The 17747-nt window shown below is 42.2% G+C and overlaps 1 protein-coding gene across 2 annotated transcripts; it reads right to left on the reverse strand.

Annotated features, from left to right (window-relative positions):
• Positions 1–6432: 6432 nt before the first annotated feature.
• PABPN1 (poly(A) binding protein nuclear 1) lies at positions 6433–11025 on the reverse strand. Of its 2 annotated transcripts, none has more exons than XM_081830733.1 (7): positions 10660–11025; positions 10195–10309; positions 9415–9482; positions 9062–9168; positions 8517–8604; positions 8278–8429; positions 6433–7342 (listed from the first exon to the last, which is right to left on the reverse strand). In XM_081830733.1, the coding sequence occupies exons 1-7, from the start codon at positions 11008–11010 to the stop codon at positions 7303–7305; spliced, it is 921 nt and encodes a 306-aa protein (XP_081686859.1). In that variant the 5' UTR covers positions 11011–11025; the 3' UTR covers positions 6433–7302. The 2 variants fall into 2 exon arrangements, with proteins under 2 accessions (XP_081686859.1, XP_030876878.1); XM_031021018.2 differs by lacking the exon at positions 10660–11025 and adding an exon at positions 10459–10534.
• Between the last annotated feature and the right edge of the window lie 6722 nt (positions 11026–17747).

Consider the following 17747-nt stretch of genomic DNA (forward strand, 5'->3'; position numbering starts at 1 on the left):
GAAGAAGATTCAGGGGAAAAAAGTAAAAACTCTCAAGAAAGTTAGAGCAGCTCCTGTAGAAGGGTAGGTGAAAGAGAATAAGATTCTCTGACTTCAACAAAGAGGTGAAGGCAAAGAAAATGAAAGCATTCGAGAAGCATCAGTGAAGCACAGGAAGATACAGTCCCTTATCCCTAAGCAATTCATAGTCTAGGTCAAAAGGGTCAGCGTGTACAGCTAAAACAACTGGCATCTCGTTCTAAAATTCACCAACCACATATGTCACTTGACCCTCATCAATAACCCCATGAGAAACAGTTCTCATTTTTTAGGTTTTTACAAATGGGGAGACGGAGGTTTGGAAAGGTAATTTATTCAAGGTTATGTGACTGTTAAGTAATCAAAGTAGCCAGATCCAGAGAACTGAGAGTCTGCAGTCTTCTTACTGCATGCCAGATAGAAAATAGTTCTAAGCACCATGAAAGTATTACTTATCCTGTAATCAGTTTAGAAGATAGCCCAGGAACTGGAGATAGCTTTCCAGGCAAGTAAGGAAATGACTACTTTCATGAACATGAAACAGATTTTAGAAATGTTTTAGTTGGATTCACAACTATGAGCCATAGTGGATTATTGAGGGGGAATATATTCTATATTAAAAGAATATACGGGGTACATTTCTAACCTTAAGCTACATGAAATGACATGAAGGCCACTCTGATTCCTCTCATCCGGTCAACCTTGCCTGGCCACCCCGGAACCAATTTCTGCTGATGATCCACAACTGTCTGGTGCTGCCTCAGTGCTGGGGGAAGGGCCATGGTCCTTCCCTGCGAGAGTTCCAAACACTGTGAGACTAATACTTACAATCCTATATGGAAAATGCAGAGAAATGTAAAAAGTGTTGCAGCGGCTCTGCAGAAGGAAGGATCTATTATTTTGGAGACAGTCAAGGAAAGCTTGTCAGATATTTGGACTGGAACAGTTCAAGGCCCAGAGGTATGACAGAATATGAACGGTGTGCAGAGAGAACAGGAAGTGTTTAAACAACCATGGAATAGAGGGAGACTGAAAAAACCCACAGCTAATCCTATTTATCATGACCAACTGAGAGCTCTTCCCCAAAGATCAGGAATAAGACAAAGATGTCTGCTCTCACGGCTTCTGTTCAACATTGTACTGGAAGTTCTAGCCAGGGAAATGGGGCAAGAAAATGAAAAAAAAAAAAAAAAGACACCTGGAATATAAGGACTATGTAAAACTGTATTTGCAGATGGCATGATCTTGTATATAGAATCCTAAGGACTAGACACACAAAAAAACTTAGAACTAAACAAACAAGTTCAATAAAGTTACTAAACTTAAAATTAAACTTGTAGGATACAAGATCAATGTACAAAATCAACGGAACCTCTACCCAAAGCAATGAACAACCTGAAAGCAAAATTAAGAAAACTCCATTTAATATAGCAAAAAAACAACAGGAATAAACGTACTAAAAGAAGCATTAAGGGGCGCCTGGGTGGCTCAGTCGTTAAGTGTCTGCCTTCGGCTCAGGTCATGATCCCGGGGTCCTGGGATCGAGTCCCGCTTCGGGCTCCCTGCTCCGCGGGAAGCCTGCTTCTCCCTCCCCCACGCCCCCTGCTTGTGTTCCCTCTCTCGCTGTGTCTCTCTGTCGGATAAATAAATAAAATCTTTAAAAAAACCAAAAAAAGCAGCAGCATTAAGACACTCACTGAAAACTACAAAACACTGTTGAAAGAAATTAAAGAAGACTTAAATAGACATACCACTTCCACAGTTTGGAAGACTTAATATTGTTACAATGGCAATCCTCCCCAAATTGTTCTACAAATTCAATGCAATCCCTATTAAAATCCTGGCTTTCTTTTTTGCAGAAACTGACAAGGCGGATTCTGAAATTCATATAAAATGTACAAGACCCAGAAGAGCGAAACAATCTTGAAAAAGAGCAAACTGGGAGGCTTCATACTTCCCACTTCCAAAACTCATCACAAAGTTACAGTGATGAACACAGTGTAGTACTGGCACAGGACAGCTATACAGATCAATGCAGTAGAATTGAGACTCCAGAAATAAACCTATACATTCATGGTTAATTAATTCATTTTCTTTTTCTTTTTTTTTTTTTAAGATTTTATTTATTTGACACACAGAGAGACAGCGAGAGCGGGAACACAAGCCGGGGGAGCGGGAGAGGGAGAAGCAGGCTTCCTGCTGAGCAGGGAGCCCGGTGCGGGGCTCGAGCCCAGGACCCTGGGATCATGACCTGAGCCAAAGGCAGACGCTTAATGACTGAGCCACCCAGGCACCCAATTAATTCATTTTCAACAAGGGTGCCAACACCATTTAACAAGGAAAAGAACGGTTTTTTAAACAAATGGTGCTTAGACAAATGCATATCTGCATACACCACACACAACAGTTCATTCAAAATGTATCAAAGACCTAAATATAAGGGCTAAATTATAAAACTTTTAGGAGAAAACAGGGGCACCTGGGTGGCTTAGTTGGCTAAGCGGCTGCCTTTGGCTCAAGTCATGATCTCAGGGTCCGGAGATCGAGCTCCACGTCAGGCTCCCTGCTCAGTGGGGAGTCTGCTTCTCCCTCTCCCTCTGCTGTTCCCCCTGCTTGTGCTCGCTCACACTCTCACTCAAATAAATGAAATCTTAGAAAAAAAAAAACAAAAAAAAAACTTTTAGGAGAAAACATAGGCACAAATCTTCATGACTTTTGTGCTTCAAAGGATACTATCAAGAAAAGTGAAAAAGCAACCTACAAAGTGGGAGAAAATATTTGCAAATTATATATATAAGCATCTAGTATTCAGCATATAGAAAGAACTCTTACAACTCATCAATAAAAAGACAAATAAGCCAATTAAAAAGTGGGCAAAGAATCCAAACAGACGTTTCTTCAAAGAAGATATACAGATGGCTAGTAAGCACGAGAAAAGATGCTCAACATCGTTAATCGTTAGGGAAATGCAAATAAAAAACAGGAGATACCACTTCATACCCACTAGGATGGCTGTAATCAAAAAGATGGGACAGTAATGAGTTTGATGAGGATGTGGAGAAACTGGAACCCTCATTCACACTGCTGGTAGAAACATCAAATGATGCAGCTGTTTTCAAATACAGCCCAGCAGTTCCTCAAAAGCTTAAACATGGTTTATTACCTGATAACCTAGCAATTACACTCCTAGGTATATACCTAAGAAAAATGAAAAGGTATGTTTACAGAAAATCATGTAGCTTGTAGCAGCACTGTCCCTAATAATAAAAAAAAAAGAAAAAAGAAAAAAAAAGGAATAAATGTCCATCAACTCATGGATAATCAAAATGTGGTCAGTCGAAACAAGATACTACCCAGCTATGAAAAGAAATGAAGTACTGATACATGCTACAACATGGAATCTTCAAAACATGATGCTAAGTGAAGGAAGCCAGACACAAAAGGCCACATATTGTATGACCCCATTTATATGAAATATCCAGAATAGGCATAGTCAGAGAAACAAATTAATAGTTGCTAGGGGGAGGGAAAATTAGGAGTGCTTGCTAATGGATATAGGGTTCCATGGGGGTTATGAAAATGCTCTAAAATTAGATAATGGTGATAATGTGTATATATATATATATATATATATATATATATTAACCATCACCATATAAATGTTACACTAAATACCACTGAATTGTACACTTAAAAAGTAAATTTTTATGGTATGTGAACTTTATCTAACAGAGCCTATACAGCTTTCAGTGGGAGGCAAGTCAGAGTTATGGCAAACTGACACTTTGCTTCAGCAAATTAAAATTAAAGTTCTCCTACTAAATGATTCGTCTTTAACAAATGCTAGCACCCGGAACAGTGCCCAGCACTTGGTAAATAGTAAATGTCTGTTAAATCAGTGATTACCACAAGCACAAATAAAGGGAAAGAAGCATGAAAAATTAGCATTAGCAGAGTTCAAAGATGTTTTAAAATTAGATCATGATTTAAGAAAGGCTACTCATTTCAACCATATAGAAGAACAACCATTTTTTTGGGGAAAAAAAAAAGGTTTGAAAAAAAACAGCAACCATTTTTCTCTATTGCTGATGTCAGGTTGGGCAAATCCTATCTGAAAAAGTTCTGGGTTGTGTTCGTTCGTTTTGTATCAGTCATAGTCCCTCTAAAGATCTCTGACTCACTCTCACTCCAGAGAAATCTTGTAGACAGGCTCCCCCAAATCTCTTAAACACTTCCCTCCCCCATAATTCCAGTGAGACTAAGTTCATTCCAATCTCTTGGTTAAGAGGTGGCTCATCAGGAGTGACTGACCAAAAAATAAGCAATCCTTCCCAAGGAAAGCAACTTTCCTTCCATGCCACTCCCCCTAAAATCACTAAGATACAGGAAAAATTAGACCAGGTAAGGAGGGAAATCTGATTCTTGTGAGGATAGGAACCAGCAGGTCCAGGATAAAGGGAACTCCCAAGGGGAATTAACACCTTCTGAGCACCTACTAAGTTGGCACAATCCATGCCCTCAAGGAGCTTGCAGTCTAGTGGGAAAACAGAGATGTAGTTATTTTAATTATAAAACCATGAAGTGCTAAACAAGATAGGAACAATTTACCCTGAGAGCATAAGTGATTCATTCATGACTAGGGAATGAAGGTTTCTGGCTTTGGTGCTTGGCTTTATACCTTGGCTTACACCTTATGATTCTGACAGAATAGATGTAATGAGTACAGCACGATCAATACAGGAAAACAAAATTCAACTAGAACACACAGGGCATCAGATGTAGAGCAAGATGTGGCAGCGAAACTTAAACAGGATCAAATTGGGAAAGGGCTTAGTTCCACACCTAAGTACATTGTAATTATTGGTGGTGGAACAGGGGCCTTTCTGGCAACATCAATACAGTTTGGAGGCACACATCTACCAGGAGCCCACTTAAAGACAGGGAGTTGCTCAAGCAGTTAAAACAGAATGGAGAGAATGTGCAGGATGTTGAGAATTGACTGGACTACAAAATTAAAAACGAAGTGTCAAAAAAATGACATTCACCCTGTCCAAGATCCAGCAATTTATAGGGATTTTTTAGATAGCCATTTAGTGCCCCCTGGTGGATAGAAGAAACCTTCCCAGCTTCAAGGCATTCACACTTCCCAGCATTAAGATGTTCCACCTTGTTCTAGCCAAGTTGATATTGAAACTATCCAGACTCCTACTAATCAGCCTCTGCAGAAATCTCCACATTCAGATTACAAGGCACTATCCTAGTTGAATCTAGTTAGAGAACAGACAGATCCCGGAATGCTTAACAAATGACGCAACAGGAGACAGAATACACGAGCAAATGCTAAAGTGGTCAACACGACCTGAGAATTCAGAATACAAAGCCATTTGAGAAGTGGGGTAAGGCTTCATGGATATATAGGTCCCTCATTTCTTTAACCTAAGATTACTGAAGAGAGCACCTAGGTCAGAGGCAACCATAAAATATCCTGTGAACGGAAATGAGTGGTACAATAAAATATACAAAGGTTTCGATATTTAGAAATCCTGTAAGTGGGTGCCTGGGTGGCTCAGATGGTTAGGCCTCTGCCATCAGCTCGGGTCATGATCCCAGGGTCCTGGGATAGAGTCCTGCATCAGGCTCCCTGCTCAGAGGGAAGCCTGCTTCTCCCTCTGCCTCTCTCTCTCTCATGAATAAATGAACTCAAAAAAAAAAAAAAACCAAGCCACTCTCTAAAAAAAAAAAATCCTGTTAAGTAATGAAGACTGGAGCAGGGCCAGGGGGCTATGTAGCACCCAAGAATTTTAAGACCAACCTCACATTAAGAATATAAAATGGAATAATCAGTTATTAATGTGATCAAGTACTAAACTCAAGATACTAAATCAGTGAAAACCAGTGAAGTCCTAATTAACAGTATGATTCAAAATGAGTTAGCTGAGCATATTAAGTGGTCACCATGTGGCTACAGAAGATAGCATAAGCTTAGCAAACTGCTGCCTTTTCCCCTCATTTTTTGAGCTTACCTTGAGGTAAAGACAAGAAAAGCTACCCAGACCCCAAGCTAAGACTCCAGTGCTGCTGGTGCAGGTAATTCATCTGCACGTGAAGTTTAATCAGGAGTGCACACTGACGTGCTACTAGATCACTCTCATCTGGCCATTCTTTCACATCCCAGACTCATTCAGTGTACCTCTTGAATGCCAATCAGGCAGCATGCTACCCAGAAAACTCATCAGTCTCAACTAAATACACAATGTTCCTCTTGTAATTTTAACTCCTACTCCTTAATTGGTAAGTGAGAACTTCCCCTCCACAACACCAGCACTTCCACAAAGGAGAATTAACAGCCATCTGGGATCTAAGAGAAAATAGGAAAATAGATAAATAATCCTTACACCCAAAAGGCCAAACAAATTTTTATTTTCAAAAACAACTTTATTCATGACACATATTAAAAAAAAAACTCCCACCCCCTGGAAATGAGCTAAAAAAATAAACAAAATCCACCTCCCACCTCCCTGTTCCCACTTCCTCCCATTCCCTCCAAATAAAAGGGAAAAAAAGGCAAAGGAAAACAAAACAAAACAAAAAACTGAAAAACAAAAAACGCCCCCAAACCCCCCAAAACAAGGTAGTGCATTTCCCCAGGGGGTAGGGGAATTTACACTGGAGCCGCTGGGAGCGGAACGGAGATCTTCCGGCTACAGAAACCTGCAAAGAAAGACACTCAAAACAGAAAAAGAAACACAAAAGGAAACAAAAGAGATCACCAGGCAATCTGGAGGGGCAGGGAGCCGGAAAAGAGGGGTGGGGTGGGTGGCAGATCTGGCAGGACAGGAGCAGGTGGAAGGGACTGTGAAAGTTAGGGAGAAGATGGAGGGAAGGTAACAAGCAGAACAGTTTGGTGTCCTTCCAGAGCCCTGGGTAAAAAAACCCCTCCTACCACCCATGCCCACCTACCCTTGAGCAGCCCCCAAGGGGGTGAAGTGGGACAGGGAAACAAGGGGAGCAGCTTGCGCAGTTGAGACGTGTCCATGGCGAATCCCCAGAGTGAATGAGCAGCCCCCTGCCCCACTCCCTGGGCCTTCCCCTACTCCCCAAAGCAGGTCCCTCCTCAGCAGTTAGTTATGGGATTCTCCCCCCTTCCACAGTATATCTTTTTTTTTAAAAATATTTTTTTTTTCCATCAAGGTCATCTTCTGTTTTTCTTTTTTTTTTTTTAATTCTTTTTTTTTTTTTCCTTCTTTCCTTTTTTCCTCTCTCTCCTCCTAATACACACTTTTTTTAGTAAGGGGAATACCATGATGTCGCTCTAGCCCGGCCCCTGGAAGAAAGAAGGAGAGTTAGGTGTTAACATGATCACTTAGGAGTTCAGCACAAGCCCCTCCCCGTGGGCCCTTGCCCCAGTTACAGTGCAGGGAATGGGGGAAAGAAATTTCCAAGTATCCTAAAACTGACCCCACAATCCCAGAAACTGTGACACACCTGGCAAAAAGGAGGGGGCAATTTAACAGAATACTTTGTCAGAGGCAAAAAAAGTGCATCTGAGATATAGGGGCAAGAAAATGGACTCATTATTTATCCAGTTTCAGTTCTTCACATCTCTTAAACCCCAAGCCTTCACCATCAGATCCTCCCTAATTCCTGGGAGCAGATAAGTAAATCTTAAGAAAAGCCAAGGTCTACATGCCTACTCTGTCTATTTAAAGGCAGAGAGATGATAGTAAAGCAACATGGGCACCACACAAGGCCCAGAGAGAAAGTTAACCTTGCAAAACACTGGCTCAGTTAAAGAGTAAATATCTCAGTACCCTCCCACATGGCTGTTGAGGAGGATCAACTAGCCTCTGGTATTCTTCCAAGGGAGGTTCAATCTTCAACCCCTCCTTAACCCTGGGAAAAGTAGCAAATGTCCAAGCAGTGCCTTCACTACTCTGAGGCCGTTCTTCCTGGCCTGATGTGTAAACACCTTCACTGCCACCAACTCTCAAGGAAAAAAAAAAAGGCTGGGGGAAGAAGCATCTCTCAGAATAGAGTGGAGAGATCCAGCCCTTATCACCAATTCCTGCTCCAGAAAACGATGATGAGACTGGCCTCCTGGCCTGGCCTGCAACTACCTTCCTCACCATGCACAGGCAGGAGACCAAGTCCCTGGAGACCAAGGGGAGGGTAAGTGAGGGAGGTTCCTCAGATCAGGAAAGAAGGAAACATACAGGGCTCATGGGAGGCGGGGGAGAGGAGCAGCCCATCTATCCTGACCTGTAGACGCGACCCCGGGGCCTGCTGTTAAAACCACTGTAGAATCGAGAGCGGGAACTGTTGTAGTTGGTGGTCCGGGCACGGTATCGGGCTCGTGGGAAACCCCGGTCTGTTGTGCTGATGCCTGGTCTGTTGGTTCGTTTTGGGATCACCTGAGTGAGGGATGTACAAAAGAAAGCCTCAGAATAGGCCTGGAGTGTTTACACAGAACCAGAACAGCAATGGGCAATGGAGCTTACCTTGATTTGTCTTCCTCTAAACAGGGACTCATCTAAGGCCAAGGAAGTCCTCACTGACTCTTTGTCTGAGAACTCTATATATGCAAATCTGAAAAAAAATAATTGTCATTTCATCTATCTGAAGTTACAAATAGCAGCTCACATGTCAAATCCAACTCGCAGGTATGCTCTGCTTAAGTAACAGTGTAGACACATTTTTAATTATTTGTCAAAAATTTTTTGAATGGAAGACTTCAATCCAAATTTCCAGCTACTCTTGGAAAATTATAAAATAGTTTACACAAGGCCTGTATTTCCATACAGCAGAACCAGCTGGGGCTAAGCAAAAACTGTCCCTCCCTCTTCTAGTTCACGATCCCACCCACACTAGCCTTCATCTTTACCTGTCTGGTCTCTGAGGCATTTACGTGCAACCAGATATATAACATTAATGCCCTAACTTATAAGATGAACACCTCTTATTTTAACTTACTGCTCAATATAAAACATAATTTATCTATTTCTAAAATATGATTAAAATGACCTGATTTTACTTCCCTACTTACCCTTTAGGATGGCCACTGAATTTGTCACAGAGTATGGTAACACGGTTTACTGAACCACAGCCATGAAAGTGTGCTTCCAGCTCTTCTGCTGTTGCACCATAGTCCACCTGTGTGGGTAAAGGCAGTCATGTTTCACAAGGACCCTGCCTAGCCTCTGGGCTGGGCCACCCATATATGACAAGGCACATCAAATCTGGTTCTCTAAGAAACTAATCTTTTCTCTTCCAACTCCAGAGCCTCTGCTGATCACCATTACCTTTTACCTCCTCCAAACCCTCCCAATACTCCCCAAATCCACCACCTATCCTTGAGATGTTCCTTTCCCCAACCCCAATCAGGACCCTAATACATACATTGCCAACATAGATGGAACGCGCATCGGCCTCCATCTTCTCTTCAATGGACATGATCACTGGGCCAGCTATGAAGAAAAAAGAATCAGGGGGAAAAAGCTGGTTTTCTACTTGACCAATTTTTGCACCACTACCACTACCACTAGAGTGAAGGAATGATTTTAGTTTGTTTTGTTCCCTGCTGTACCCGTTATCAAGAATACTGTTTAGCACACAATATGTACTCACTGAACATTTAACAAATCAAGCAACAGATTAACACATTCTTAAAAATCAGAGAAAACAGTATAGGAATTCCCTCCTGCCCCCAAATCAAGTCCCTGTTGAAAAGCTTTGACTGAAATCTTTTGAAAAGTGAATAAAATCAAGGGAACCCAAACTCAACATTTCTAGATTAAAGGGAAAGCCCCCCCACCCCCTGCAGTCGAGCAGTTTCTCTTAGGACTCCTAACTAAAGGGTCTCCAACTCAAGGAAGAACTATGAGACTTGAAGGTCAAATGCCAGTTAGCAACCTCCACAAAGAATAGAGGTGGACTAAAGAACAAAGAAGAACACATTTGTAAAAAGGACAAAGAAAGGCACAAGATTACCATCACCAAAATATAGGTTTTTGCCTCACTAAGGTCAGAGAAACACACAATGGACTATGACCGCAGCACCTGCCCAGTAATTGCTCAGACAAGCAGCTCCAAGGTCCCAAGCATCTAATCCCATACAACCCGTGCTCGCACAACCCTTCCGAGGACCCCGGGCTCCGCGTGCAACCGCCAGTTACTCACCATTGCCTGGAGGTGGACTCATATTCATCTGTTTCTCTACCTCGTTCTGTAGCTCCTTTAGCTTCTCAGCTTCTTCCTCCATCTCCCTGACTCGAGCTTTGATTGCTTCCAGCTCCTACAAGGAGTGGAGAGGATATGGAGAAGAGCTTAAGAGGAACCAACGCAAGGGCTGTGCCCTGCTCTCGGTCGGAGCGCGGCCCTAACCATGCTCGGCCATTTCCCTCGCCCCACGCGCGGGTCACGATGAAAAGAAAAGCAAGCTACCTTCCCTAGAGCAACACTAGGCACCCATAAGGCCCGAATCAACCCGGCTGGGCCCCTTCTGGCGGTCGAGGATCCGTCCCCGGCCCTGCCCCAGCCACGTTATTCCCCGCCCACCCCCACCCCCCGCCTGCCTCCCGCTCGCCCGAGCTCTGGGCCTCCCATGACACGGCCGGGCCTGCTCGCTCGCCCTCCTTCCCTCACCGGGTCCTCAATGGCGCCGTCCCCCGGGTCACCCTCGACCAGTCCCGGCTCCTCCTCCTCCTCCTGGCTGCCGGGGGCTCCCGAGCCAGGCCCAGGGCCCGGAGCTCCCGGGGGGGCGCGGGGCCGGGGCGGCTCCTCTTCGGGCTCGGGCTCCGGCTCGGGCTCCAGCAGCAGCTCCTCAGGCTCCAGTTCCTCAGACTCCAGGCCGTTCCCGTAGTCCCCTGCGCCCCCCGGGGCCCCCTCCCCGGCCTCCCCACCGGCCCCGGGCACAAGATGGCGCCGCCGCCCCGGCCCGGAGCCCCGACCGCCCGCAGCCCCCGCTGCTGCTGCCGCCGCCGCCGCCGCCGCCATCGCCGCTCAGACTGGGGCCCGCCAGCCGGCGATTGGAGAACTGCGCCGGGCACGCCGAGGATTCATTAGTCTAGCAGCCTGCCCGTCACCATGAGCTAGGACTCCATTGGGGAATATTACTTGGCAATCAGATAAGACCCCACCCCTAAGGCGGGAATATTGCGCCAAATTCTCAAATCCCGGTAGGGGAATTGGTCTGTCAATCAACATACGTCCCACCTCCTCTCGTCCTTAGGTAACAATACCGCCACGCTGTGACGACATTCCTGCTCCCCCACCCCACCGCCTCCAGGCGGGTCCGCGAAGTATATGATGCTCGGTGATTGGCCGCTGGCTGGGCGACGGGAGAGAGCCAATCTTCCGATCGCCTCGCCGCAATGGCCGTCTCAGATGCCGATTGGCTCGTGAGATTCGAAGGGCTAACACCCGTTTCGTGACAGGTGAACCTTGCCCCGCAACGGACCGCCAGGCTTCCAAGCAATGGAAACCCGAGGTCACATGACTAGTCCTTAAGGGGGCCGCCATCTTGACGCTACTGGTTGCCAACTAGAGAGCTGTTGGAAAGCAGAGGCCGAAAACATTGAGGCGGTTTCCGGAAACTGGTTTGCTGACCAGGAAAGGACCAGTAGATGGAATGTTGCTGGAAATGGAGGTTCTGAATGGAGCTCTCCAATAAGGAGCTTACTTTTCCCATCGGGGTTATTGGTACCAACATCCATCGGGTCTCCCAAACCAGAAAGCGGGGAGAAATCCTCACTCCAGAGCTACTAGTCCTGTCTGAACTGTCTTCCTTGCACAGGCCTACTTTCCAAGCCCTCTACTTATGCCCCAGTTTCAGCCTGTTTCTTAGACTGTTTGCTACAGCCCCCTAACAGGTGTCTCAGATTACAGTGTCACCCTTCCATCGCTACCAGACTGAGCTGGCTCCGCTTTGCTGGCCAGGTAAAAGTAAAACTCTACCGTGGCCTTAGAGGCCTCAGGACCAGCCTACTTCACAAATGTTATTTCCACACTCCTCATTCCACGGGGTGTACCTGCACCCGGCTCTGTGCCTCTGTACACAAAGTCCCTCTTCAACCAGACCACTGCAAACCCCAGCATCACCTCTGGTGCAAAACCTTCCGCTAGCCTCCTCTCCTTTCCCATGACAAGCAGGCCTACCTCTACTGCGCTTAATCATTTTGTCCTACATTGTGAGAGTATGGAGATGAGAGGCTGGATCCTATTTATATTTGCAGCTCCACTTCTTTGTACATAGTAGGTGTCAGTAAATGTTTGCATTGATTGGGGATCTGGGTGTCACCCTCATTCTTCAACGCTTTCCCAGCCCCCAAACCTTCCTTCAGACGCAGAGAAATTCCTCCAGGCAGGTTCCTACCATACGTTTCCACTCTGAGATAACTTGTGAGACCTAGCCCTGGAAAGCAGGGTTGCCATTTTGTAGTAGTGATACTATACATTTATTAAAAGCAAGGAACGACGGTGCTAAGTTTGCAAGAGGGTTATTTGTAGCCAGACCAAGTTTCGGCTTTACAGCCAGATTCAAATGAGCCCAACCAAATTAGTTAATCAGACAACCCCAACAGGATGTGTATGGCTGGAGTGGGGAGATTTGACAAGAGGAGATCCCTGTTAGCAAACCAAAAGTCAAAAGCTTCTCAGTATACCCCACTCTTCCCCTCACCCTCACTTTTTCTCACAAATCCTTACCTCAGGAACAGGGGGATTCAAAGCAGTCATAGTCGCTTAAAATTTCACTGAAAATTACTTCAGCAGCCATCTCAGCTCCCGCGGTCTGGGAGAACTAACTCGCGCTGGGAAGACAAGCTCTAAAAGACCGTGGGGTCACTGGAAGAAAAAGGTCTTCTACTAATCCTAATCTAATCAAGATTTTTATGTTTTATTGGTGCCTGGTTTAAACATATCAAGGGAAATGGGATTTTTTTTTATAATGCCTCCAAATCCTATTTTTGTTGAGTACTTGATTTTGTAACAGGCACAATCCTAGACTCCTTATTATATTATCTCATTGAAATTCTCACAACTCTATGAAGCAAATATTTCCAAAACTATAACCTTTTTGAGCGGGTGAAGAAAGAGTGAAGTAACTTGCCCAAGTCATGGAACTAATTAAAAGTGAGTGGAGGAGGAAAAAAAAAAAAGTTAGCAGGGAACTCAGAGCTAGCTTTCAAAGCTTAGATCAAAATTACTATAAGGTCTGCTTTGATACACAAAGATTACATTATATATGATGTTGAAATTGGAAAAAGACTAAATTCCAATAATAAACAAATGATTAGGCAGACTGTAATTATACCCAAAGATTATTATGCACCTATTAAGAGGGCTACACATAGCATGTAATAACATGAAAAATAATTCTTGTTAGGCCAAAGAAGTAGAATGTAAAATTGTATTTAAGGTATGATTAAAGTGTGATTATGATATCTTATTTTTTAAAAAAATAACTTGGACTTGGGGAAAAAAGGGAGCAAGAACCAGTTCGATCTTTTCTTTGGTAATATGTACTAAAAACTTTCAAACTATTGAGATTCTTAACTCAGTGATTGTATTTCTTATACTCTGCTCTAAAGAAATAATCTAAAAACTGGATAAACATCTGAGAATAAAGATGTTCATCAAAGTGAAAAAATGTAAGCAATTTGAATGTCCAAGTGGGCACATTCAGGAAAATTATATACACACATAGATATAACTTTTTATAGTCATTTTGCCTTCAAAACATTTTTAATGACAAGGGAAAATTGTGCAATAAAACAGTAAGCAGAATTGTAGTATAGAAAATTGTACATACAGTATGATCCTAAAATAGAAGCACAGATAGAAGATGGGAAAGAAATATGCCAAAATGTTAACAGTGGTACTTTCTGAGTAGTAGGATTATACTTGATTTATGCTTTTCCATATTCTATGATTTTTCCACAATATATTATTTTTATTTAAAATTAACCCTCCAACTTCCAAACTTACTCTAGTAAGCATGATTACTTTTAAAGACACATTTAAAAAGATTTGAACAGTGACTTGTAAAGTAAGATACTTCCCTATTAGACTGTAAACTGCAAAAGGCAGGGATATCGTCTTAATTATATTTGTATACCCATTGCCCATCACTGTGTGCTCAATAAATGCTAACTGAATGATCTTCCATAATAATTTTAATATCTTGCCCATTGTTGATGCATAGAAAACATCAAAGAGATAAGTTTCTAAGAATGAATTTGTAAGAAATTAGTATGTAATGATGTGAAATTTACCCATCATGAGTATAATTTTCCTTCAGTAATAACCTCTCAATAGAGGCCATGGAGTTTCAGGAAAACTGAAAATCAGTGATGTTGTGCCCTAGAAGGAAAAATGTGTTAATAGAAGTGAATGGTTAATGGACTTAAGAAAAGGAGAATTAAATCAGTAAAAAATGGATGAGGGCATCTCCAGTTCTGTCCAAAAGGGAAAAGCTGTCTCACTAAACTACATAAATACTTGGCTCCTTGGTAGTTTCATCCTTATTTTTAGCTCTTGCTTTTTTTGCCTGCTATAATAATTCTCTATAACCTAGAACTACATTGTTTAATATGATACCCACTAGCACACATGCCTTGAGCACTTGGAACATGAGTAGTCTGACTTGAGATGTATTGAAAGTGTCAAATATACACAAAATTTCAAAGACTTAGTATGAAAAAGCAACTGTAAAATAAGTTAATAGCTGTAATATTAATTATAGGTTGAAATTATAATAATTTTTATATACTGGCCTAAGTAAAATATTATTAAATTAGTTTTATACCTGTTTCTTTTTGCCTTTTTAATGAGGCTACTAGAAAATGTAAAACTACATATATGGCTTGCATTATATATATATATATTTTTTTTTTAAAGATTTTATTTATTTATTCATGAGAGAGAGAGAGAAGCAGAGCAAGAAGCAGGCTCCCAAGGAGCAGGGAGCCCGATGCGGGACTCGATCCCAGGACCCTGAGATCATGACCTGAGCCGAAGGCAGACGCTTAACCATCTGAGCCACACAGGCGCCCTGGCTTGCATTATATTTCTTTTGGACAGTGCTGATATAGAAGCTTGAAGCTTTGATCATTTACTTACCTCTACTGGGGAGTGGACTCCAATAATTTTCTTTGTTGTTTTTTGGGGGTGCTGAGCCCCACGCGGGGCTTGAACTCACAACCCTGAGATGGAGACCTGAGCTGAGATCAAGAGCTGGATGCCCAATCAACTGAGCCCACCCAGGTGCCCCAACTCCCAATTATTTTCTAATGCAAAGTCTAGCCTTGCCTACCTTAACTCCCTAGGTCTGTCCTTGCAGGGAAGTGAGGTGTCCTTATTAAATGAGAAAGAACCTCCATTGGGCTGCTTATTTTCTATTCTGCTTGGTTAACTTCTTAAAAACTTTGTACCTGGAAAACTTGTTTTAGTATACTGTACAAGAAATATGTGTTCTTTATGAAAAGATCAGAAAATACTGACAGTAGAAAGAACAAAACAAAATCACCAGTAAAATCCAACACCCAGAGATAACACTAATGATATTTTGGCATATACCCTTCCTGAAGTTTTCAATACATAAATACATATAGAGGCGCGCACACACACACACACACACACACATTTATATATTTATAGCAAACTGGGATCATACTGTATATATTATTTTCTATTTTCTTTTTTACCAAGTCAGAAACATCTTTCTGTATCGATAAAAATATTTTTCCAATTTCATTTTCCATGACTTTACTCTAAAAAGTCACCTTAGAAATGAGGGCTTCCATGACTATTCTATTTAACATTGAAATCTATACTAACATCTTCCCAATTCCATACTAATGAATTATTTTTCTTCATAGCATTTACCACCTCGTAACGTGAAATGTCATGTTAATGAATATTGCGAGATGAACTTATTTATTTAGTTTTTGTTTGTTTCCCTTATTAGAATGTAACTAACGTGAAGGCAGAAATTTGTGTCTGTGCACTTCCTTCTCTATCTCAGTGCCTAGAACTGTGCTTAGCACACAGAAGAGGCTTGAATATTTGCTGTATGAATGAATGATTGAATCAGTAAAGAACTACATAGATTTCCATTATATTATGTTTTCTCATTGATTTTTAAAATATTCTTAGTTTATTTATGTCACACCTATATCCACATTTAAGGCAGCTTTTAAGGTTTTCAAAGGATCTGCTCTTAAGAAAAAACACAGAATGTCTATAATCCATCTATTTGCTAGAAACTGTAACTAAATGTTGCCCAACTTTTATCAAAAGTACCATCTGGAGAAATGACATTCATGAAGAAATGTCTGAAGGATAATCCATCTATCTATTTAGATAGTCTGAAATTTAGCCCTATATTAAAGCATCATAGGGTATCTTTGGGCTAAATTGTGATGAGCCTGATAAAACAAGCTTAGGACCTACTGAATCCCCATTTGGTGTTTCTATGAGAAATACTGGTGCAAAACTCAGCATCATATTTACTGTCAGGTGTTACAGAGGGTGATATCCTCTATGTTATCTCAGAAGAGCTACAGAAGTTTTTGCCCATCTTAAGGAATTGATAGGCTTTTCTAAATCCTAACAGAAATGTGAATCTTGTTGTGTTTTCCAATTTGCCTTAGCTGCCAAGAAAGCTCAAGGCCGAATTCATAGCTTAGCTTTAGCATTTGGAAATATTACCTATAGAATGCTTTTCTGTACATTAATTTTCCCTGTGCTGCCATCCTATTGTAATATTTCAATTTACCCTTTACCTCTACTTTAAAAATCCGTATTTTCCTATTGCTTTGTCTTTTGTGTATTACAGTAAGATGTTGCAAATGCTTTTTGGAAGGAACTAGTCAAATACAAATCAATCAATCATTAATTCAGTCACACTGCAGTGGAGATAAATGCTCTCATAGCCTGACAACATTAACTATTAAGAGCATCTAATTCTCTTTCCCCTAATGCCATGTTCACCAAGCCACTCTCAGATTTTAATATGGCTTGCCCTGTTGGATTTTCTATAGAGAGAGAATGGAAACTCTCCTCTGAGCAGTATATTTCTAAGTACAATTTGACACATAAATCCAAATGCAATTTAATTGCACTGGTTTATATAAAGACTAGAAATTCCTGCTTATAATTTGAAATTACAATCACTATTTCTGTCAGACATTATTTTGACGTGGTCCTAGACTAGAGGTACAGAGGGATGGGCTGAATAATTCCTGTAGATTCCATCCACTTTAGCTGTTTGCATTAAAATGGCTGAAACCAAGTATCTCAGGGGGCCAGGAAAGAAAGCAGGGACTCCATTTTTGCCAGAAGTTGGCAGCAGGGTACTGGGGAGAAATGCTCATTATCATTGGAGGCTGAACCACAACTGGGGACTTGATTACCATCACACAAAGATTTGGGGTAAGTTTTCTTTGTTTTGGTTTGTTTTCCATTTGTAGCCATCCCAAAGTACTATAGACACACACCCTCTTAAGATTTGGGTTGGCACAGATGGAGCTCTTGGCTTTGGGCATTTGGCAGGGGTTAGAAGACGGAGGAGCAACTCTGATTTTCTTTTCTTTTCTTTTTTGTCTCAACACTTTCCGAAATCCCTGTTACCCTAATTCTTGCCCTTACCAAGGTCGTGAAGAGATGATTAGATCAAGAAATGTCCTGACACCAGGCTACAGAGCGTAGAAGTCACAAACCCTGCTCAGTCC

Source organism: Leptonychotes weddellii, chromosome 9, assembly GCF_054177405.1.
Source record: "Leptonychotes weddellii isolate Sample4059 chromosome 9, ASM5417740v2, whole genome shotgun sequence".
Classification (NCBI taxonomy): domain Eukaryota; kingdom Metazoa; phylum Chordata; class Mammalia; order Carnivora; family Phocidae; genus Leptonychotes; species Leptonychotes weddellii.

Bases quoted from the DNA above. Each gene is read 5' to 3' on its own strand.
- PABPN1 (XM_081830733.1), bottom strand. From the start codon at position 11,010: ATGGCGGCGGCGGCGGCGGCGGCAGCAGCAGCGGGGGCTGCGGGCGGT. The intron at 10,310-10,659 runs GTGAGGGAAGGA...CACTCCTTGTAG, and splicing joins ACGGCGCCATTGAGGACCCG to GAGCTGGAAGCAATCAAAGC. The intron at 9,169-9,414 runs GTATGTATTAGG...TTACCCACACAG, and splicing joins GTTCCATCTATGTTGGCAAT to GTGGACTATGGTGCAACAGC.